The sequence below is a fragment of the Artemia franciscana genome, chromosome 2, assembly GCF_032884065.1.
Source record: "Artemia franciscana chromosome 2, ASM3288406v1, whole genome shotgun sequence".
NCBI lineage: Eukaryota > Metazoa > Arthropoda > Branchiopoda > Anostraca > Artemiidae > Artemia > Artemia franciscana.
Window position 1 is genome coordinate 66382723 of NC_088864.1, and position 24202 is coordinate 66406924.

General features: G+C 35.6%; 2 protein-coding genes across 3 annotated transcripts in view; one reads left to right on the forward strand and one right to left on the reverse strand.

The window, feature by feature from the left end:
- LOC136043976 (LON peptidase N-terminal domain and RING finger protein 3-like) overlaps positions 1-9333 on the reverse strand; it is a 95533-nt gene extending 86200 nt beyond the window's left edge. The window contains exon 1 of the mRNA XM_065729059.1: positions 9259-9333. The gene's annotated coding sequence lies outside the window, so the exon portion shown is untranslated. The remainder of the gene's footprint in view (positions 1-9258) is intronic.
- LOC136043977 (uncharacterized) overlaps positions 1-24202 on the forward strand; it is a 48567-nt gene that overhangs the window by 12246 nt on the left and 12119 nt on the right. For both annotated transcript variants that reach the window (XM_065729063.1, XM_065729062.1), the window contains exons 2-3: positions 9328-9391; positions 11403-11526. In XM_065729063.1, coding sequence (XP_065585135.1) covers positions 9328-9391; positions 11403-11526 — 188 coding nt within the window. The remainder of the gene's footprint in view (positions 1-9327; positions 9392-11402; positions 11527-24202) is intronic.

A 24202-nucleotide genomic window follows, 5' to 3' on the forward strand; every position in this document is an offset into this window, starting at 1 on the left:
ATAGCCCTAGAAAGTGGATTAAATAGGATTTTTGACAGCTTATTACATGATACACAGTTTTTGCTGTACTTTTTCACTTTATCTACCATATTTTTCCAGTCGTATACATTTAAGATGTACATGTGAAGAACATATTTAAGATACAAAAATTAAGAATAAAATTAATAAATATGCCTTTTAATGGGAATAGAAGACTTGTTGGGCATCGTAATGCTTAAACATGTTTCAGAAAAACATTTTTCAATTTAATTATTTTAAATATAGTGATATAGATGCACGGTCAAATATAGTGATATAGATGCTAACCTATAGTGAGATAGTTAAATATAGTGATATAGATGTTATATGCTTGATGCACAGTCATTTAAACGAGTACCGAAGACTATCATTAGAGAATTTCTTTAGAAAACGTCTAGAGTATTTTCCTAATCCTTCAAAAGATCCCAGTTTCACGGCCTTACTTGTCCACTGTCACTACCTTTTCTAGCCTTTTCTGAATATCAAAGGCTGTTTTGGAGATCCAGCATCGAATTTGACCCATTTTCCCAATAAGAACCTTAGATCTAAGCAGGGGAGAAATTACAAAACTTAAAACCCCTGCCCGGGCATCTGTCAAAATGATAATTATAGTTATATGACCTACCGACTTTTTTTGAACAAATTGGGTATTGTTGATTGGATTCCCCCAAGCCCCCCACGCGCGTATGTCGTTACGAGCCATACTAGTTACGTGCCATTGTAGTTATGTCCCTGTGTACCACCTATGAATATAGGTAGATACTACCCCTTCTTTTAGCTTTTCCCGACTATGAAAAATGACACCTTGCCCTAAGTATTCCCAGTGGTGTCGTTTTTTTTTTGGGGGGGGGGGCAGTTGGCCGTCATAATTTGGAGAAAAAATTAATTGGACAACACCCTTTATTGTTATTTTTAAAAAATGAAAAAACAACCCAAAGTGTGCTTTTGGGGTGTCATATGGCACTTTATGGTTGCCTTATTAATTCAAATTTATAAAGAGCAATTAAATACGAAATTAGTTTATAAATGAGCCCTCTTTATGATGTTCATGTTCCCAGCCCAGTATTTCCATTCGAAAAATGTTACCCAAATTACGCTTTTTAGTGTACCATGTGTAACTTAAGGCGGCCTTATAGAGTCTAATATATAAAAAAGAAGATAATATATAAGAATTAGCTTGTATGAGTCTTCAAACAGCTCTCAATGATGTTCCAGTGCCTCGGTAGTGACGAAGAAAAATAAGGGAACATATCACTGCTGTCCATGTAAAAAAGTGATTTTTTATTGTTGTTCAATGAGGGGAGTTGTAATTTTCAAACAGTTCGTGGTAACGAACTGTAAGTAAGGAGCGACCTGGCTCAATAGTAACTGAAAGTCGAAAAAACGGAACTTTGATACCAATGGATATATAAAAAAAATCCATATTATGCTGATTCCAAATGCATAAGTTTCAGCAAGTTTAGTCTTACTAATCAAATGCTACGAGCCTGAGAAAATTTGCCTGATTTCGGAAAAAAAGGAGAAACACCCCCTAAAAGTTATAGAATCTTGTGAAAATCAAAACCATCAGATTCAGTGTAGTATTTGCCGGAGAGCTGCACTGTAGTGGTTTCAAGCTCCGATATGCAAAAATATGGATTTCAGTTTTTTTTTTCAAACAGTTCTTGGTAACGAACTGTAGTAAGGAGCGACCAGGCTAAATAATAACCGAAACTCTAAAATATGGAATTTTGATACCAATAGTTACATAGAAAAATTGCATTTAAACACTGATTTTAAATATTTAAGTTTCATCAAGATTAGTCTTACTCATCAAAAGTTACGAGCCTGAGAAAATTTGCCTCATTTTCGAAAATAGGGGGGGGCCACCCCTTAAAAGTCATACGATCTTAACGAAAATCACATCATCAGATTCAGCGTATCAGAGAACAGTATTGTAGAAGTTTCAAGCCCCTATCTACAAAAATGTGGAATTTCACATTTTTTGCCAGAAGACAAATCACGGATGCGTGTTTATTTGTTTGTTTTTTTTTTGTTTTTTTTTTCCCACGGGTGATCTTATCGACTCAGTGGTCCTAGAATGTCGCAAAAGGGCTCATTCTAACGGAAATTAAAAGTTTTAGTGCCCTTTTTAAGTGACTAAAAAATCGGAGGGCACCTAGGCCCCCTCCCACGCTCATTTTTCCCAAAGTCACCGGATCAAAATTCTGAGATAGCCATTTTATTCCCCATAGTCGAAAAATCTAATAGATATATCTTTGGGGACGAATTACTCCCCCGCAGTCCCCATGGGAGGGGCTGCAAGTTACAAACTTTGACCTGTGTTTACATACAGTAATGGTTACTGGGAAGTGTACAGACGTTTTCAGTTTTTTTTGGTTTGGGGGGGGGGGGGAGTTGAGAGGGGAGGATATTTGAGGGGGGTTACCTGGGTAGATATTTCCATGGAGGAACTTCTCATGGGGGAAGAGACTTTCAATTGAGGGGGCGCAGGATTTTCTAGCATTATTTATTAAACAATGAAAAATAAATATGAAAAGTTTTTTTTACCGAAAAAGAGGAGCAGCATTAAAACTTAAAACGAACAGAAATTATTACGCATATGAGAGGTTTACCTCCTCGTAATACCTCGCTCTCTACGCTAAAGTCTTTTTTGTAATTTCAACTATTTATTCTACGGCCTTTGTGATTTAGGGGTCATTCTTAAGAATTTGGGACAAAATTTAAGCTTTAGCGTAAAGAGCGAGGCATCGACGAGGGGTAAGCCCCTTCATATACGCAATAAAAACATACGAATATAGAAGTCGGCTACGTAAGTTCATTCGTAAGTTACGCATATTTTTTACTTATGAAAACGTTCGTAAAAAATTAAAAGTTCTAGTTGCCTTTTTAAGTAATCAAAAAATTGGAGGGCAACTAGGCCTCCTCCCTCGCTTCTTTTTTCTCAAAATCTTCCGATTAATTGCAATTAATTACTATGCAAATTTCCTTTTAATTATTTATGTGTGGAGAGCCAAGATCAAAACATGCATTAATTCAAAAACATCCAGAAATTAAATAAAAACAAGTTTTTTTTTTAAATAAAAGTAAGGAGCAACATTAAAACTTAAAACGAGCATAAATTACTCCGTATATTAAAGGGGATTTTCCTCCTCAACGCCCCGTTCTTTACGCTAAAGTTTCTTACTTTTTAAAAAAGTAGAGTTAAGAGAAAGAGTCAAGCTTTAGCGTAAAGAGCGGGGCGTTGAGGAGGAAAAGCCCCTTTTATATGAGGAGTAATTTCTGTTCGTTTTAAGTTTTAATGTTGCTCCTTACTTTCATTTAAAAAACTTGTTTTTTTATTTAATCCAGAAGATCACGGATGTATGTTAATTTGTTTTTTTTCCCGCGTGTTCGTATTGACCCAGTGGTCCTAGAATATTGGGAGATGGGTCACTTGAACCGAAATTAAAAGTTCAATTGCCCTTTTTAAATCACCAAAAGGATGAGAGGGCAAGTAAGCCCCCTTCCATGCCCCTTTTTTCTCAAATTCGTCCGATTACAATTTTGACATGGCCAATTTGTTGAGCATAGTTGAAAAGCCGAATAACAATGTCTTTGGGGATAAAATGGCGCCCCCCCCCCTCACAGCTCCTGGGAAAAGGTCTTTGAGCTATAAAATTTGCGCATTGTTCATGTGTAGTATTTGTTATTGGGAACCATGCATACATTTTTCGAGTGGGGGGGGGGACGAATTTTCTGCTGGAATATTTTCTGTGTGGAATATTTTAATGGAGAGGAAGGCTTCCAGAGGGTGAATTTTTTAGCGGAAATTTTATACTGGGGAATTGGCCAAAATTCTCATGCGAAATTCTTCTTATGTCTTGCTTTCTCTGACTCAATTTCACATGTGGAGATGTTAGGCATAATTGTCCAGGTTGAATTTTCACCCGGATTGAATTGTCTAGAGTATATATACATGGAAAGGAGAAATATTTACGTGGAGGTGGAGCCAGATTTCCTGATATTATTTAAAAAAAGATCAAAAATTAAATAAAAGACAAGTTTTTTCAACTGAAAGTAAGGAACAACATAAAAACTTAAAATGAACAGAAATTATTACGTATATACGGGGGTCGCCCCCTCCTCAACACCTTGCTCTTTACGCTAAAGTTTGAATTGTGTACCAAAACAGAAGGCTTGTTTAATTAGAGCAATAAGAATCATTTTTAAAAGCGCTAAAAAACTTTAATGTAAAGAGCGAGGTGATGAGGAGGGGGCAACCTCCCTCATATACTTAATAATTTCCGTTCGTTTAAAGTTTTAATGTTGCTCCTTACTTTCAGTTGAAAAAAAGACAGTCTCCTATAATGGGTGGGGGAATTGAAGGAAGTAAAAGGGGGATATGCGCTTTAATATTAACGGTAAATCTGCCAAAAAACGAACTTATTAAACTCACCATCACCTACCCGAAAGCTTGCTTACGGGAATTTTTTCGTCTACAGCAACTCATTGCTGACAGCCTTAGTAAAAGTCCACTTTTTAATTTACGTGTGTTTGATGAGTGGGTATGTGGGTATCCCAGGATCAGGACAGCTTGTTGCTAGAAAATTTGTAAATTATTAATTCAGAATAAGCGCGTCCATAGGATCAGCGATGTAAGATGGCCAAACTTTCGGTTCCTTAACCAGTTCTGTAAAACCCAGTTTTGTCCAGCTGTGCTGGCTTTTTGAGGTGGAAGAGTTTGGCTCCATATGGTTCCGAAATGGAGAACCTCGCACTTTTCAATATTAAACTTGAGTCTCCATATACTGGCCCATTTGCCAAAGCAATCTAGGTCGGACATTATTGAGGCTACACGCTGCTGCGTGTCAACAGGACCAATAAGTTTCAAGTCATCAGCATATAGGCTAAGTTTATTAGTTACGTTTTGGAGCATCGTTAATGTAGATATTGAAAAGTGTAGGCCCAAAACAGTTCCCTAAGGGATTCCACTTAAGAACTCTGCTATTTCAGAATAGAAAGCTGTACCACCCTTCACCAAAAGCTCTGATCTGCTGCTTTCTTCCCTTCAAGAAAGACATAATCCGGTCCACCATATCCTCTTCAATACAAATTACCTTCAAATTCAACTGGAGCCTTTGATGACAGACTTTATCAAAGGCTTTAGAAAAGTCTAGCAGAACTACATCAACTCGGAGACTTTGGTCAAGGAGCTCAGTTATGTAATAATATGAGTCAATCAGATTTGTTTCAACTTATTTACCTGGTTGGAATCCGTACTGGTGTTTTGATAGAAGGTTAATTGTGGCGAAATGTTTGGGAGAGGCAGTATTTACTATGCCTTCTAGAATTTTCACAACAGCAGAAGTAATACAGAGTTTCCAATAATTAAGAGCTTTGGTCCTGCCATCTCCTTTGTGTATTGGCATGGTGTGGGCAACTTTCCTGTTCAGTGGTATGAATTTGACGTCAATAGACTTTTGGAAGAGCCTCGAGAGTGGCAGTGCTGATTAGGCGTGAGCTTCATTTAAGAGTTATGGATGAATGCCATCTGGCCCAGCAGATGAATGCCATCTGGCCCAACAGAATTATTTGGATTAATCTTTTTAAGCCGAGATTCAAGTTCAGCCCTATCCACTGTTACTGAAGACACTTGAGTGTTTATTATGTTGTGTGGTCTATAGATGTGAATACTGATGCAAACTGGTCATTCAAGTCATCAGTGATTTTTTTTGGGTTATTTGACTAGATTCCATTACAAATCAGCTCGATAACTATGTGACCACCAGGCTTATGTGCAGAGGCGTATTTCCAGAACTTCTTGAGGTTGGTTTTTGAGGTTGCAGCAATGGCCTCCTCGTAATTCTCTATCAATATTCGGGACAGTGCTCAAATTTTGTCCCTTACACCTTTGAACTTAATTAGGTAGTCAGCCCTATGTGGGTTCTGGCTTATGAGCTTTGACAGTTTCTTTTTCTTGCTCCTGGAAATTTTCATTTCTCTGCTCATGAAGGGGAGAGTTCTTGGTTTACGTCTTTACGCAATAGTTGCGTTTTTATTGATGATGCCCAACAACGCATTTTTCATTGCCTCCCACGTGTCTTCTACCTCCATAAATTCGACGAACGACCAATCACACTGACAGACTTCATGCCAGATTTGACTGCAGTTTGTATGCACATATTTAGTTTGGTTCTTCTTCTGTTATTAGGTATGATATCAATAGGTAGCATAATGGGGTTTATTAATTTTTAATAGAGCTAACATTGTCATTTTTTACAAACACAGATTCAAGTTGCTGGTTGAAAAAGTTGCCCTCTGAAAATGATTAAACTCAACAGAATTTTCCAGATCAGGTACAAAGTGTCAGCTAGTTTTTTTGTGTGATTTATACCTAAAAAATGGATTCCTCTTTATCTCTCAAGCAAGAATTTCGTTGCACTCTGCAGTGATTTTCCTCATTTCTTTCCAATGGAACAACTCTTTCTTTTTTTAAAGTTATTATGAACATCTTATTTTTGCTATGAAGTGTTTTTTTACTTGAAGTTTTTGATTTTGTTCTTCGGTTTCTTGCTTTGCCAAGAAACAAATGGTAGGCTTTTTGGCCTTTTTTAAGTAGCTAATATTCACTTAGATTTAGTTTTAGCAATATCTGTTAGAGCTGATCATGAAATGCCTCTATCATTTTTATTAATAAAAACTCCCAAGCTGTGGCCTGCTAGCTCCTTGTCATTTTTTCTTAATGATTGTTTTTAGATTTGGTTGGTTTAGATGGAATTGGACTGTTGGTTGAATTGGCATGTGATTCCTTGATTCAGTTTGACAAATGGTTGAGCTTTGGCTGCTTTGTATTCTTGATTTATTTAAGTGGGATGGGTAAAGTAGAATGGTAATACAAGTTAAAGGGTATTTTTGCTTAATTGGGACATAGTGTCTTCTGGTTTGCCACACAAAGAATGGGGGAGGAGGAGACTTTAAAAGAAATTAAAAAGAGTTTTTTACATTTTTATTTCAATTTTGGCTTTTAAATTTCCCCCAATTCATCAGGGGCTTAACAGGCCTACCACCTCTTTTCTGATTACCAGTATTAGCTCTTGAATTTTGGGACTTGCAGCAAATTCAATAAAATACACACTGTTTTGCTTTTGCTTTCTGAGGGATTCTACTTAAAAGTTTCATCTCTGATTTTATTTGGCTTTACGTTCATACAGATGTCCTCACAGGAAGAACTTTGTTTTTCAGTACTATTTAACTCCCAACCTTTGTGATTTTAGTTGCCTCATTAAGTAACTACCCTTTGAAAAATATCACTTTCATTGGCCAATTAGCTGAATTTTCTGGCAACTTAGTTTAAATACCAGCAACGGATATGGATTTTAATTGTGATTGTTTAATTGAAAACCAATAAAAAAAAATGGTTAATTCCAAATATTTGTGACCTCATTTAACAGATAAAGGCCTTTTTGCACCTGAAAAAAAACTTTTTGGTTGTTGGTTCTCAAATAAACTCCAATCGAACGCATGCGTATGAATTTGTTGCTGGAGGATAAGGGGAGGTAATTTGTCATGCAGAGAAAAAATTTGTAATGTCAATTGATATTAAATAAAGCAATATAGACAAATCCTGCAGTTTTCGTGGAGCCTGATCACATGGCTTTTTGCATACGTAATGTGTAAAAAATTTATAAAAAGTTTGCAATGTTTTATATGCTCTAATAAAAGAGAAAGCTCAATTAGATATGTCTGTCTGGGAGGAAAAATCCCCCTCAGTAAAAGGCAATGGAGATCTATGACATCATGTAATTCGTTAATATTCTATTTTTGAAGCTCTCTCATTATATCACCTGGTGGTCTCAAATTTATGCTTTTCAGGGTTGCAGCAGTAACCTAGTAAGAGATGTTACTGAAAGAGGCTATACCAGGTTTTGCCATTTTAATATATTGTTGCATTTCCCATCCATTTGCTTTAGTTGCAATAACAATGCAAGCACTTATTTTCATTTCTAATGAAGGAGATCTCACTTAGTTCAGAATAATCTCTACAGAGTTAAAACTATTTCAGTGTTGAGAAGATCCTTTTTCTAAGAAATATCCGCTATGAAATTTTATATGACAATTATTCTGGAAAAAATTACCGTTGTTCACTCAAAAGATGTAAGATTTAATTGAATGGAGATTAAACAAATTGCATGTCCAGCAAAATCAGGCGGTGTTGAACTTTCTGTAGAAAATCTATCCAGCATAGTTAAAACACTAGCTCCGTTCTGGCCTTGTTTAGCCAAAGTGCAATGAATTTAATTTAAAGGGTAAAATAACAATATCCTTTAACGAAGAGATGTGGAGTCAGTTGAAAATTGGGTGCCCCCTCACTCATTAGGAAATATCCAACCCATGCTCAAACCTCAGTAAAAAGTAAACCCTGATACCTATGAATTTACAAATACATAGGGTCTATTAATACATAGTCTGTTCTATTCTTACTTTAGATACTAGATAATATCTGACCCAGAATCCAACTCTTCAGTAGCAGTTAAAAAAAAAAAAATGCTGACTCCTACTCTACGGCCTTGTCTTAAAGGCAATATGTGTATTTTGTTCACCCCCTTGCCCAATGAACTGCTTAGAGGTTGTTGTTTGTTTTGTCTTGAAAAGTGAGGCTTTTTTATATGAATTTGAGGCTTTCGAGTGAAAACATTGTTGTTCAGCGTTGGTCTTTAAAAGGGAAAGTTGATTGAAGTTGGAAAAACTCGACTAGGTGCATTCCAATGTCACCATTTTTAAAGGTGCTCAAAATAATTGTCACTACTTAGCTTGCCCAATACCTTTCTGTCACTGGTGTTTTACCAAGTAATTGTCAGGGTTGTAAACCTCTAAACTCAGTTCTGACAGATCTTTTAGAACCTAAAGTTTTACTCTTGCTTCATTTATAATATAACAACGATTTGTAATATTTTGAAACTACAGTTTAGAGAGAATTGAGGCGTGCCTTCATATATATATAACAAATTCTGATCGTTCTAAGTTTTAACCTTGCTCTGTTCTCCACTTGAAAAAAAAAATTCTTTTAGCCTATCCACATACTAATATGCATGTACACCATCTATAAATAAAGCAATAATAAACCAAAGCATACCCTTTTAGTAACAAATTGCAGTTGTTTATGGATTATTCATATTACGCATACATCACGGTAAATATGCTATGTCTTATGAACATATCAATATTTGATGAGTTCGTCGAACTGTTAGATTTACTTACCTTTAACTGTATGTTTCTCATCTTATCTATATTAACATTTCATTTTTTTCTGAGAAATTGTTTTTATAGATGGCGTTACAGGTGTTTTCGTATGTTACTCTGGTGAAAAAGAGAAGTTTTTCCATGTGCTTAGGTAAGCCTCTCCATATTCAATAAAGGTAAAAGTTTTTTTTTAAAAAAAGAACGAGCTCATGCGGAACCTTAGAAAACTAGAAAGTAAAATTCAATCTTGAAGAATTAAAAGTACGAGTATTCCTTTAATCGTTTAAAAACATTTCAATTTTTCTTTGCGGTATCATTAGTTTTCCAAAGAAGGGAAATTTTGAAAAGGAGATGCCTTTGATAATACATTTTGTCTTATTTGTTGAAATGCTAATGAAAATACAAATGTTCGGTATCTGTGTGAATGACAGTTTAAATGTTTAATTTGGGTGGGAAAAAAGTATAATTTCACCTCTGAACACCAGTGGGAACGAAAATTAGTGGAACATAACGGGTGTTTAGTTATATTAAAGAAAAAACAAAAGTATAAACTGTCTCCACAACTATTGATTCTTATCACAGCACAGAACCACGTATACCAAACGTATCAGCTTCTTTATCCTCTACTTTACTCCATCCAGAGCTTCAATCTTCAATCCCCAACACGGAGCTCCACCATGGTTGCAGTAGTAGCTACAACCTAGTAAAATGCAAACGACGGCCCATAGTAATTAAAAAACATAGTAAAGTATATTTTGAAAACAGGTTCAAGGGAATTTTGGAAAATAAACTTGAAACGCTAAAAATGGCGTCGGATGGAAAGAAAAAACACACCATTAGAATCGCCATGGCCAAAAGACTTGTTCAGATAACTTACAGCCCCCTGGCTTGAACAACAAGGAAAATCACTTTTTTTGCATTGGTAACACCGAGAATGCCCATTGTCTGGGCTATTCGATTTTTTTGTCTTTGCCTTGTACACCTTTTTTTAATAATAATGATATTTACTTAACTGAGACTACCACTCGGTCAGTATACTTCTTCCTGACACCACCATTTAATTTTTATATGTTACCAGCACTGTTACTTCTAATAGCCTACTACAGTACCAAGGTGTCTTAGGCCAACACAGCTACGTACGCTCCTCCTCCATTCTAATATTTTCAAAGTTTCTCTCTTTACACCCTACCAAAAAGTTCCAGTTTCCCTTAAAGCTTTCCTTACGGTCTTCTCTCAGACCCATTCGGGGACAATCTGCTTTTCCTTTGACCCTAGGTGGTAGGGCGAAAAGGACAACCTTTGACAATCCTTCAAATATGTCCTAGATCTCAACCTTTCTCTCATTATGGCCCTAGAAAGGTGGATAGAACCACATTTTGTGAAGCTGTTTCTAATTGAAAAAAAAACAAAAACCATCAAGATTAATGTTCAAACCAATATTCAAAATCTGAACCCTCAGATTTCCAAAAAAATGCTCCTTTCGCTGGTATTTATTTTTGTTTTACTCATCTTCATAATCTGAGTCTTGAAGAGTTTTACCTTCCTATGTACTATAAACTATCTCACTGGTTAATATTTCCTATCTTTAACTATCTTGTAAAAAAAATGTCGCTGAAGTATATTTTATTACCAAAGACAGGATTGCAGTTTGATGAATATCACTATTTAATAGAAAGAGCACTTTCTCCAATGGTCTTTACTGTTTTCCTTACGCAAGAACTCGTGGAAATAATTCATGTAAAACGGAAAAAAAACCATATTTGCTTAGACAGAATAAACTACCCCCTCCTCTATGCTGCTGTATGCTGTCTCCTCATGTTTCATAATCAGTCTACCAATTGATCTAGATTGATCATGGTTTATTTTCGTGGAATTATGTACTTACTAGTCTTCTGTTAACAAATATAAAACTTAAGACTGGTAACAAAAATAGAATGCTAATTTGGGTTAGAAAAACGTGGTTAATTTAAATTCGTTTTATATAATTAGTATTTAATTATTTTTATCAAATACAACCAGTTTTAGAATTTTGTGTATCTTTTTATATTTTTTATTTAGGTTGTATTTTATAATTTTTAGTATTAGATTTGGTTTCATATAATTAGTTTTAACCAAATGTTTCCTCGATCATAAAAAGCTTGATAATTTTTTCCTATGTTTAGAAATCTAATAGCAGTAGACATGACTAAAGATGAAGGCATTTCTCTACAGCTAAAAGAAGTGGAAACAGTTTTTGAGGCATTTGACTCGGAGGGTACAGGCAAGTTTGCAGTTAAACATTTAAAGGTATGCTATGACAATATTTTTTTTTAGCATCAATTTTTTATAGTTTTTGCTTATTTCCTGCATAAAAATGAAGTTATTTGGTTAAAAATTTTTCGCCACGAAAAGCCCAGAGTCAAAAGTTACTAATATTTGAAAGGTATGATTTATTAGACTATTTTACATGTGATGATCCAACGTCTACTACAATTGCCATTCTACTAAGAACTCGTTGCGGAAACAAGTCGCCAGAGGCTGGCACAGCTTTGAACGCTTCTCCTCAAACCCCAGAAGGTTCAAAGCTTCACTTATATATATATATAAAAATAAGTTGTTTGTCTGTCTGTCGACTGACGTCATGTTTGTGTGTCGACTGACGTCATGTTTGTCGACTGACGTCATTATAAGGATTGAGCTGTATGTCGTCATGAAGTTGTTTGTCGTCTGACGTCATGTTTGTCGACTAACGAAACTACAGACCGGGACACCGGGACACAAATGACGTGTCATGTCTGTTATAACGTAATAGAGGCAACAATCTTGACAGGGCCTTTTGAGGGTGAGGCTTTTCTTATTCCACGCATTCTCATGATTCCAATGGATCTGCCTTTTCAACCTAAAAGATTGCAATTCCCAATTTGATTAGCATATTTAGTTTTCAGTCCAGAACCACTAAAGCTATTATGTAAATATCAAAAATATTTATGTTGTCTGAGCAATAATTTTTAGTTTTTATTTCAAAATAGAAAATTACCTGACAATTTTAGAATTATATCTATCTATATATATATAAAAATAAGTTGCCTGTCTGTGGATCAGGTGACGTCATGTTTCTGTGTCGACTGGCGTCATGAAGTTAGTTGTCGTCATTTTTGCTATGACGGTGACGTCATTAAAGATATTTAAGACATATATGTTCACGTAGAAATCTATTAATGTTTAAGTTTAAAATGACTGATGAACTTACAATGGCAAAAGCCGATGAAGATGCTCAAAGAGTCTATGCCAAAAAACTTGCTGCTGATAGAGAAAGTCAGAAAAGAAAGCGTGCCGAGGAATCAAAAGAACAGCAAGGAAACAGGCTTGAGGCTAAAGAACGCAAAACCGCGCAGTTAGATGAAGATCCACCTGGACAGCGAGAGTCAAAACATATCAAAACTGAAAATGATAGCGATGATGATTGGGTTTGTGATCTTGACTTGGATAAGGTCATCAATGCCTACCAGATTTTAGTTAAAAAAACAAAGGTTCGGCGATATGTATTTCATAGTGAAGCTGAAAAATAAAGAAGAAAAAGAAAACTGAAAAAAGAAAAAATGTAAAAAACTAAAAAATACTAAAAAGAAAAAACACTGAAAGAGAAATTACAGACCGGGACACAAATGACGACCGGGACAGAGGGAATATAAATAACGACCGGGACACTCAAGGAGAAATTACAGACTGGGATACCGGGACACAAATGACGACCGGGACACAGGCAATATAAATGACGACCAGGACACAGGTATTTAAGAATATCGTTCAAAGACAAATTTTTAATTGTAAGAAGACCGTTGAAAGAGAAATTTCTAATTGTAAAATGACTGAAGAACCTACAATGGCAACACCCGAGGAAGCTGCTCAAAACGAATGTATTCACGCCGAAGTAGCTGAGTTGGTAAAGCGTTATGTTTCAGGTTCTAGGTCCGAGAGGCTCCAGGTTTGAACCTTGGCTTTAGCATTAATACAAAAGAAGAAAAAAACTAAAAAAGGTAAAAACTACAAAACACTAAAAAGAAAATATATATATATATTTATATATATCATCTTTTCCACAAAAATAATAATTTAGTGCTTCTGCTTAAAAACAGCAATCGAATTGATGCCTCCTGATACGCAACTATCAACAAAGTGGCAATCGTTGTGGTCGGTGATCAGTTCTTACCTCGAGATGATATTCTTTATAGGCGAAACAATCAGTTGACAAGAATTGCTTAAACTCATCGATGCTACGATGCCCTACAATATCCTGACGAATATAAATGACGCCCGGGACACTCAAATAGAAATCACAGACTGGGACACCGGGACACAAATGACGACGGGGACACAGGGAACATAAATGACGACCCGGACACAGGGACACAACTACAACGGGGACGCCGGGGGGCACAGGGGGATATATAAATGACGACGGCAACAAAGGAAATGGTCGATTAGCAATCACCATCAACAAAGCTCAAGGGCAATCAATAGAATCATGAGGTATAGATCTGAATACGGATTGTTTTCCCATGGACCATTATGCGTTGCATGTTCAAGAGTCGGTAAACCTGACAATCTATTTATATGCACAGACGATGGGACAGCAAAGAATGTTGTATATTCGCAAGTTTTACGTAGTTAAAAACATATATATATATATATATATATATATATATATATATATATATATATATATATATATATATATATATATATATATATATATATATATATATATATATATATATATATATATATATATATATATTATATATCTATATTCACAGGTGGGACATAGGGACACAACTACAATGGCGCGTAACGACTTACGCGCGCGGGGGGGCTTGGGGGGGGGGGCGCGAAGCGCCCCCACCAACTAGGTGTTGGGGTGGCGCGAAGCGCCACCCCAACAGCTAGTATATATATATATATATATATATATATATATATATATATATATATATATATATCTATGTATATAAAAATAAGTTGTTTGTCTGTCTGTCTACTGACGTCATGTTTGTGTGTCGACTGACGTCATGTTTGTCGACTGACGAAATTACAGATCGGGACAACGGGACACAAATGAAGACCGGGACACAGGGGATATAAATGACGACCGGGACATTCAAAGAGAAATTACAGACTGGGACACCGGGACACAAATAACGACCGGGACACAGGGACACAACTAAAACGGGGACGCCGGGGGCGGCACAGGGGGGATATATAAATGACGACCGGGACACAGGGAATGTAAAAGGGCAATCATTAGAATAATGAGGTATAGATCTGAATACGGATTTTTTTTCCCATGGACAATTATATGTTGCATGTTCAAGGGTCGGTAAACCTGACAATCTATTTATATGCACAGACAATGGGACAGCGAAGAATGTTGATATTCGCAAGATATAAGTATATAAGGCTTCCACCGCCACACCGGGACACAGGGAATATAAATCGACGCAGGGAATATAAATGACGACCGGGACACTCAAAGAGATGTTTAAATGTTTAAGTTTAAAATGACTGATGAACTTACAATGGCAAAAGCCGATGAAGATGCTCAAAGAGTCTATGCAAAAAAACTTGCTGCTGATAGAGAAAGTCAGAAAAGAAAGCGTCCCGAGGAATCAAAAGAACAGCAAGGAAACAGGCTTGAGGCTGATAGAGAAAGAAAGAACAGAAAGCGTGCCGAGGAACTACCAGAGCAACGCGAAAGCAGACTTGCGGCTAAAAGAGAAAGTGAAAAAAGAAGGCATGCCGAGGAATCACAAAAACAGCAACAAATATGCGTGTCCGATTGCAAAACGATGACTCTGGTCAAACATTTTCAGATCAATTGCTGGCAATTGGAAACGGAAAGCTCCCAGTAGACTCAATTTCAGGACGTATGCAACTACCTGCTGATTTCTGTAATTTAGTGACGTCCAAAAATAAATTGATTGAAAAAGTATTTCCGAAAAGATTGCAATTCCCAATTCGATTAGCATTTGCAATCACCATTAACAAAGCTCAAGGTCAAGCATTAGAAAAATGTGGTATAGATCTTAATACTGATTGTTTTTCCCATGGACAATTGTACGTTGCATGTTCGAGGGTCGGTAAACCTGACAATCTATTTATATGCAGCGACAATTGGACAGCGAAGAATGTTGTATATTCGCAAGTTTTACGCAGTTAATTTGTATTGTATCTATCTATCTATCTATCTATATAAAAACGAGTTGTGTGTATGCATGTTTGTTTGTTTGTAAAAAGAGCGTTTGCAGATGACGTCATTATTAGTACATACGGCTTTGTATATGCACAGACAATGGGAAAGCCAAGAATGTTGTATATTCGCAATTTTTACGTAGTTTAACTCCTGCAGACGAAATGAATGCTTGCCTGAAAAATTCTAATTTATGGGCACACGTAAAAATATTAAAATTAACTACAAATATGCGTGTCCGATTGCAAAACGATGACTCTGGTCAAACAGTAGACTCAATTTCAGGACGTATACAACTACCTGCTGTCAAACATTTTCAGATCAATTGCTGGCAATTGGAAACGGAAAGCTCCCAGTAGTGGGAAAGCCAAAAATGTTGTATATTCGCAATTTTTACGTAGTTTGAAACACATATATAAATCTATCTATATTCACAGGTGGGACACAGGGACACAACTACAATGGCGCGTAACGACTTACGCGCGCGGGGGGGCTTGGGGGGGCACGAAGCGCCCCACCAACTAGGTGTTGGGGTGGCGCGAAGCGCCACCCCAACAGCTAGTATATATATATATATATATACTGATATTCATTCCTGAATATACCTAATAGCAGTGGATTTGTTAAAGCTAAAAATAGAAAACATTTAAAGAATATTTTGCCAACTTTTCAACAACATCAGCTCTTTCAAAGTTTACTCTGTAATTTTGAATATTTTCTATAACACTGATTAAACGTTTTAAAATATTTATGAAGATCAGCTTACATTTTTGCCAACTTTTTGGACTTCTGGATGTAGTTTGTTTAACTATATCTCTATGAGTTCTTTGATATAGCCTCGTATAGCGTTCATGGCGTTCAAATACACCTTAGTACTAAAAACAAAATAAAAGTTACAATGAAGATCTCTACATACTGAAGCCATCACAACCTCTACAATAGTGTCCTCTGATTGATAAGTCTATTCCATACATATGTTTAAATACATTGAAATATGTCATGTAAGTAGAGAAAGAGAACTATTACCATCTAAAATGGCTTTAAACAAAGTTCCTATTGGCCTATCTCCCCCCCCCAAAAAAAAATTACCTAGTGGAGTTTACAATAGCCTGCCTGGCCTATTCCATCTGTTTTGGTAGTCATCGGAATGCAATATTTTATGCTGCATAGAAAAATGTTTCAATCAATTCCTAATACCCCTCTTTCTTTCAAAATTTATCTGAAGGTTCATGGAGAGTAAGCAGTTTGGCTATTAAAGTATGCTGTTTTTGGCATGTCTAATTACACATCACCAAACGTAATTTCATTACCAAAAAGAATGGAGGGCAACTTCCCAAGCCACCTTCCCAAGCCCCTTTTTTCCCCAAATACATCCGATCAAAATTTGAAAAAAAAACATTTGATTAAGAATAGTTGAAAGGTCCAATTACTGTGCCTGTGGGGATGACATGGTCCCTAGAGTCCCTGGGAAAAAGGCTTTTAAGTTATCGCAATTTGCTCGATGTTCAGCTACATAGTTTTTGTTATTTGAGGGGTTTTCCATGGGGAGAATTTTCTGTGTGGAGAAAAGTTTTCAGAGGAAATTTTACACACACGGTAGAACGGGATGTCCTGATATGACTTGAAAAGCTGTGAAATGTTAAATAAAGAACTAGTTTTTATCAATTGAAGGTAAGGAACAGCATTGAAACTAAAAATGAGCTATTCGATATAGGAAGGGGGCTGCCCCTCCGTCAAGTCTTTCTTTACGCTAAAGTTTATTTTTTGCAGCTGCTCTTTAAGTCAAGAAAAGGCTCAAATTGTCTGTGGTTAGAAGACAAGCAATAATCAGAATCCATATATAGAAGCCTGCCGTGGGCCGAGTGCCGAAACCTGGCGGAGAAGCCGCCGGCCTACCCTTACTTATATCCTATATCCTTACTATTTTCTTGCGAACACAGCTCATAATATCATTAATAAGTGCACCAAAGCCATAAAATTGGACAAATATTGGAGTAAAATTGACTTTCATATAATGTGCCGGGAAATCCTTCAGTTTGTCATCGTTCAATGGATGTTTTGCTTCAATCTTTACAATGCTTTCCTCACTTGTCTCATCTTGTTTACGTAAAATTGTACCGTAATGTGAGCTTTCAATTTCTACTGCACTTATCTCGAAGTCAAAGTTTTTCCAAGCCAATTGTTTAGTCTCAAAAACCTCGACATTGGCCTTGGCCTTTTTGATACTTAATAGGCCGATCGCGAGACCAGAAGAGTTTGCATCAAAAGTTAATGAATCCAGTTCGAATTCGGTTTGGAATTTTGGTTTCGGTTTCGGGTTCTCGGTTTCTCCCCTTTCCCCCTTTACATTTCTTATTTTTTGAATTACATTTGCTTTTTCCATCACTATTTGTATTTTATCGAATAAAGATTCATCATCAACGTCATCAAAGAAAACATCAAAACATGACTTTTCTACATTGAAATTTAGAGCAACATCTGGGAAATATTTTCGACTCTCGTCGGTTACATGTGTGTTGGATTCAATGACTTCTTTTAGATCTAATTCCTCGGAGTTTGTTGCTTCCCGCACGTTATCAAGTGAACTTTTTTCTTTTTTCATGTTTGATATCCAGCCGAAAGGTCTGAATAGAAATGACCACATTTTCAATTTAAATTTTTTAATTTCTCTTGTTTTAGATTTCAAGGATTGCCACGATAATAGTGACTGAAACATGGATTTGAAGGAATTTTTGGGATGCTTTGAGCTTTGGGCTTCTTCACACATTTTTTTCATATAATTGACAATATTAATCATATTTACTGCTAACTTAAATCGCTGAAAGGACTGATTGTTACTTTTTGTTCCCGTATTGTATATTTGGGCAATTTTTCTTAATTGAGAACTTTTAATACTACCATTGATGCTTTTCATAATAGCGAAATTGACATGGCATTTTAGTTCTGACAGTGGTTTTAGGCATAGTACCACTTCTGTTTTACAGCTGACTCTAGCAATTTCTTTGCCATGAGTTTGTAACTTAAAACCCTTAAGAGCGTCTTCTTTACTCAAACTAGAGAAAAGCTTTCTAGGACATGTATCGAGATATACCTTTAAGTTCTTAGCAACTCCATCTTTTTTACATAATCCATCTTGGGTTATTTTCATGTCTGATTTTATTAGTCTAAGTTCGTCGAGAGTTACATCTATTGCAATAGGCTGACCATTAATTGTGTTTTCATATCTGATGTTGACATCCCTAATGGTAATTTCTGAGTCTTCTATAGCCTTGACAATTGTTGGCTCGATATTAGATATAATTGAAATGACATCTGACAACCAATTTATGGTCTCCTCTGACCTCAAAGGCTCTATTAATATATAAACGTTAGATAAATGCAACTTCCATTCTGCTCCAGAAAAGTTATGCAAAGTTGGGAACTCAAAAATAAGAGATTTTACGTAGCCTACCTTTATTTTGCATGGAAAATTTGAATCCATAAGGGCTTGTGACTTTAAATCAAAATCTTCAATTAGACATTTTCTAGAATATTCGCTTTCTTTCACAACGCTTATGGAACTATAAGAGGAAACTTTGTTTAATATAGAATGTATTATCGTTGATAATGCTGTATTCATAATTATAAGATTATGCGTAATTTGAGTTACAGATGAGGCTAGTCCACTTAACTGGCTATTCGATAAACTAATTTTTAAACTTTTGTTTTTCTTTTTGAGTTTTTTGAAGTGTTGTGCTCCCTTATTTAAATATATACAAATAATTTTGCAGTTACCACTTTTTTGGCTCTATAAGTCAAATATGGCACCATATACCAGAAAATTAACTTTTTAAAAGATGGATTTTGTTAAAACCCTAAGAATACTATTGTGTTTTTTATAATGTACTTGGTACTTCGACCTGACACTATTTTTAGGGGGCTTTGGGCTATTTTGCTTGGCTACTATGGACCGTGTTTGTCTTTTCCTTGGTTGCAGTTATCGCTGGAATCGCGATCTTGAACACGAAAATGTATTTTTTTTTTTTTTGTGAAAAATTTATTCTGTTAGCAGTTTCAATTCCGAAATTGGAATAGCTGTTGCCAAGCCACTACAAATATTTTTTGCATTTTATATAGTAACTATCGCTGCAACCCGAATTGCCCGAACGGTTCTTGGTGACTTTTCTACAAGATCAGCTCTTTACAAGACATTTTTAATTTTCATCTTTAGCTTAATCTCTTGCTGTTTTTTTAAACAGATTTGCAATTTTGATTCAAGGAAGAAATGCTGTCTTCGTGTTACAAATAGGATTACGACACAGCGGGCTAATTTCAAGCCAAAGATGAAACAAGATGCGAGATGGCCGCATGGCAAAAATACGATTCTGATCTGTTTGTCTAGACATACTTTATACTTATATCGTTCTTCGAGGAATTTACTAAACTCTCCCCTAATACTTTGTTCACTTTGGCAAGCTTCATGAAAATATTCTTCATTGCTTTTACGAACGTCGCCAGACCGTCTTATCCCATTACCCCTTTTTATTTTTCTGTTTTTGCTTGAAGAAACTTAAGAACTTTCTAAAACATCTTTATTCTTCGTTTACGTCTGTAAGTAGTGTAATTTTCTTATTTTACAAAGGTGGACGTGTCCCTTTCTATGGCATCAACATGATCGAAATATATATTCTTCCATCGTCATCTTGCAAGGTGATTCAAGCTTATTAAATCTAGCAAAAAACAAAGTTTATTATAAAATTTGCAGCTATTTTTCTAGTTTGAATTGAAAAATAAAAATTACTACTCAGACACAATAAATATTTTTGCACTTTACATAATAACTTTGGAGATTCTGAGCTTTTACCGATTTTAGTTTCGATTGGCAAATAAGACTGTTGTTAAAACCCTAAAAAGTGACTGAAATTCATACAACTATACCTACGTGCTTTTTATTATGTTAGTAGGATTTTTAAGAAAATAGGACTATTTTGATCTTCGTATGCAAGATGATGTTAATTACATTTGCTACTACATTACTATAGAAAAAGGGAGTTTATCGTAAAAATTGATTCTGTTTAAAACATTACTTTTTCTTATTACGAAAGGCACTAGATATAGGAATTTACTTAAAATGAACACAACTGTGTGATTTTCCAATGCCCCGCTAGCCGTGGAGAAAAAATTGAAAAAAGATGCCATCGATGCAGAATATCATAGTTCAAGCAATTTATCTTGTTTAAGCCAATAGATTTTCCTCGTTATTTAAGCCAAGGCACGGTAAGTTTCCTTTATAGGGGTTTTGGACAAGGTGGTTCTAGTAGCGTACTTCTTGTTATGATCTGAAACTATTTATGGGAGTTATGAGCTATTAAATTTCTTAGTATTATTTTTTAGGTTATTTTCTTTTTCCTCTTTTCTTTTATTCACATTATACTCCGTTTTTCATGTGTATTATAACAGGTTATAAATGAATTCAATTCAATTCAGTTGGACGTGATCGTCTCTTACTGGGTTGCTGGCTACCGCTGCAGACCAAATTTGAGCTGAGAGACGAAATAAAATAAAACTATATTAAAATTTTCACGAATTTTTATCGCAGGATATAATTATTTAATATAATTACTTACAGGAACTTAGATTCATCCTTGGGTTACGTAGATTCATCCTTTGGCCCCGTAGATTCGTCCATTGGTTCCGTGGGTCATCTTCTGGTGCCGTAGATTCATCTTTTGGTTCCTTAGATACATTCTTTGGTTCCGTAGATTCATCCTTTTGTTCCATAGATTCATCCTTTCTTTCCGTAGATTCACCCTTTTGTTCAGTAGATTCATCCTTTTGTTCCGTATATTCGCCTTTGGTTTCGCAAATTCATCCTTTGGTTCTTTAGATTCATCCTTTGGCTCCACAGATTTATCCTTTGGTTCCGTGGATTCATCTTCTGGTGCCGTAGATTCATCCTTTGGTTCCTTAGATACATTCTTTGGTTCCGTAGATTCATCCTTTTGTTCCATAGATTCATCCTTTCTTTCCGTAGATTCACCCTTTGGTTCAGTAGATTCATCCTTTTGTTCCGTATATTCGCCTTTGGTTTCGCAAATTCATCCTTTGGTTCTTTAGATTCATCCTTTGGCTCCACGGATTTATCCTTTGGTTCCGTGGATTCATCTTCTGGTGCCGTAGATTCATCCTTTGGTTTCTTTAGATTCATCCTTTGGCTCCACAGATTTATCCTTTGGTTCCGTGGATTAATCTTCTGGTGCCGTAGATTCATCCTTTGGTTCTTTAGATACATTCTTTAGTTCCATAGATTTTTTTTTAGTTTTTTCTTTTTAGTTTTTTTTATTTTTTATTTATTTTTTTGTTTTTTTCTTTTTATGTTTTTTCTTTATCTAGTTTTTTCTTTTTTTTTCTTTTTTAGTTTTTTTCTTTTCTTTTAATTTTTTGGGTTTTTTTATTTTATATATATGTTTTCTCTTCCTTTTTAATTTTTTCTTTTTTAGTTTTTACTTTTTTTTAGTTTTTTAGCTGTTTTAGTTTTTTTACCTTTTTTATTTTTTTTAGGTTTTTTTCTTTTTAGGTTTTATTCTTTTTTTAATTTTTTAGTTTTGTTTCTTTTTTTTAGTTTTTTTGCTTTTTAGTTTTTTTTAGTTGTTTACCTTTTTTTCTTTTTTCAGTTTTCTTTTTCTTCTTTATTTTTCAGATGTCATATGCAAATCCTCAACACAAAAATCCATACAACTTATTTATATACATATAGAAGATAGTATAACAGACATACAACTTATTTTTATATATATAAAATAATTACTTACAGGAACTTAGATTCATCCTTGGGATACGTAGATTCATCCTTTGGCTCCGTAGATTCGTCCATTGGTTCCGTGAATCATCTTCTGGTGCCGTAGATTCATCCTTTGGTTCCTTAGATACATTCTTTGGTTCCGTAGATTCATCCTTTTGTTCCATAGATTCATCCTTTCTTTCCGTAGATTCACCCTTTGGTTCAGTAGATTCATCCTTTTGTTCCGTATATTCGCCTTTGGTTTCGCAAATTCATCCTTTGGTTCTTTAGATTCGTCCCTTGGCTCCACAGATTTATCCTTTGGTTCCGTGGGTTCATCTTCTGGTGCCGTAGATTCATCCTTTGGTTCCTTAGATACATTCTTTGGTTCGGTAGATTCATCCTTTTGTTCCATAGATTCATCCTTTCTTTCCGTAGATTCACACTTTGGTTCAGTAGATTCATCCTTTTGTTCTTTTTTCAGTTTTTAGTTGTTTCTTCCTTTTTCATCCTTGATTCATCCTTGATCCATCCTTTGGTTCTGTAGATTCATCCTTAGGTTCTGTAGATTCATCATTTAATTCCTTGGATTCATCCTTCGGTTCCGTAGATTCATCCTTTCGTTCCGTAGATTCATCCTTTCTTTCCGTAGATTCACCCTTTGGTTCAGTAGATTCATCCTTTCGTTCCGTATATTCGCCTTTGGTTTCGTAAATTCATCCTTTGGTTCTGTAGATTCATCCTTTGGCTCCGTAGATTCATCCTTTCGTTCCGTATATTCGCCTTTGGTTTTGTAAATTCATCCTTTGGCTCCGTAGATTCATCCTTTGGCTTCTTAGATTCATCTTCTGGTGCCGTAGATTCATCCTTTGGTTCCTTAGATACATTCTTTGGTTCCGTAGATTCATCCTTTCTTTCCGTAGATTCGCCCTTTGGTTCAGTAGATTCATCCTTTCGTTCCGTATATTCGCCTTTGGTTTCGTAAATTCATCCTTTGGTTCTGTAGATTCATCATTTGATTCCTTAGATTCATCCTTTGGTTCCATAGATTCATCATTTGGTTCTGTAGATTCGTCCTTTGCGTAGATTTATCCTGGATCCTTCTTATATTTCTTGCAAAAAAAATTAAAACCAGTTTTTTGCTTTTTCTGCACCAGTGGTGGTGACGTTTTCCTAGTCCTTTGTTTTTATTTTACCTTTTTGCAGCGAAAGGAGATATATACCTTATCCCTATATTTGTCTTTGCCTATATATCCTATATCCTTCCTATTTTTCTTCCGAATATTTTTTTAAACCAATTTTTTACTTTTTCAACACAAGTTGGGACGATTTCCTTGTCCTTTGTTTTTGTTTACCTGTTTACCTTTTTAATAGCTAAAGGATTAGAGAGGCTATCGCCACCAGAGAGTTACAGAGGACATTTTGCCAAGGGTATGTCCCAGCCCATGTGTATGTTCTGAAACAGTATTATCATCTTTATGGTGCATTTATGCATTTATTTATTTATCTATTTTTCTCGAAAACGGATCCATATTATTTCTGGAAAATTGGCACACTTGGATATTCTGGCCTAAAAAAGCGATCTAGATAAGTCAGAAGTTTGAGAAAATTCGTTAAGAGCTTTAATTTAGGAAAAATATTTGTGAGTGACGTCACTTTTATATATATACTAGCTGTTGGGGTGGCGCTTCGCGCCACCCAACACCTAGTTGGTGTTACGACTTACGCGCGCGGGGGGGGGGGCTTGGGGGGGGCGAAGCGCCCCCCCAAGCCCCCCCCCGCGCGCGTAAGTCGTTACGCGCCATATTAGTTACGCGCCATTGTAGTTGTGTCCCTATGTCCCACCTGTGAATATAGATAGATATATATATATATATATATATATATATATATATATATATATATATATATATATATATATATATATATATATATATATATATATGTTTTTAACTACGTAAAACTTGCGAATATAC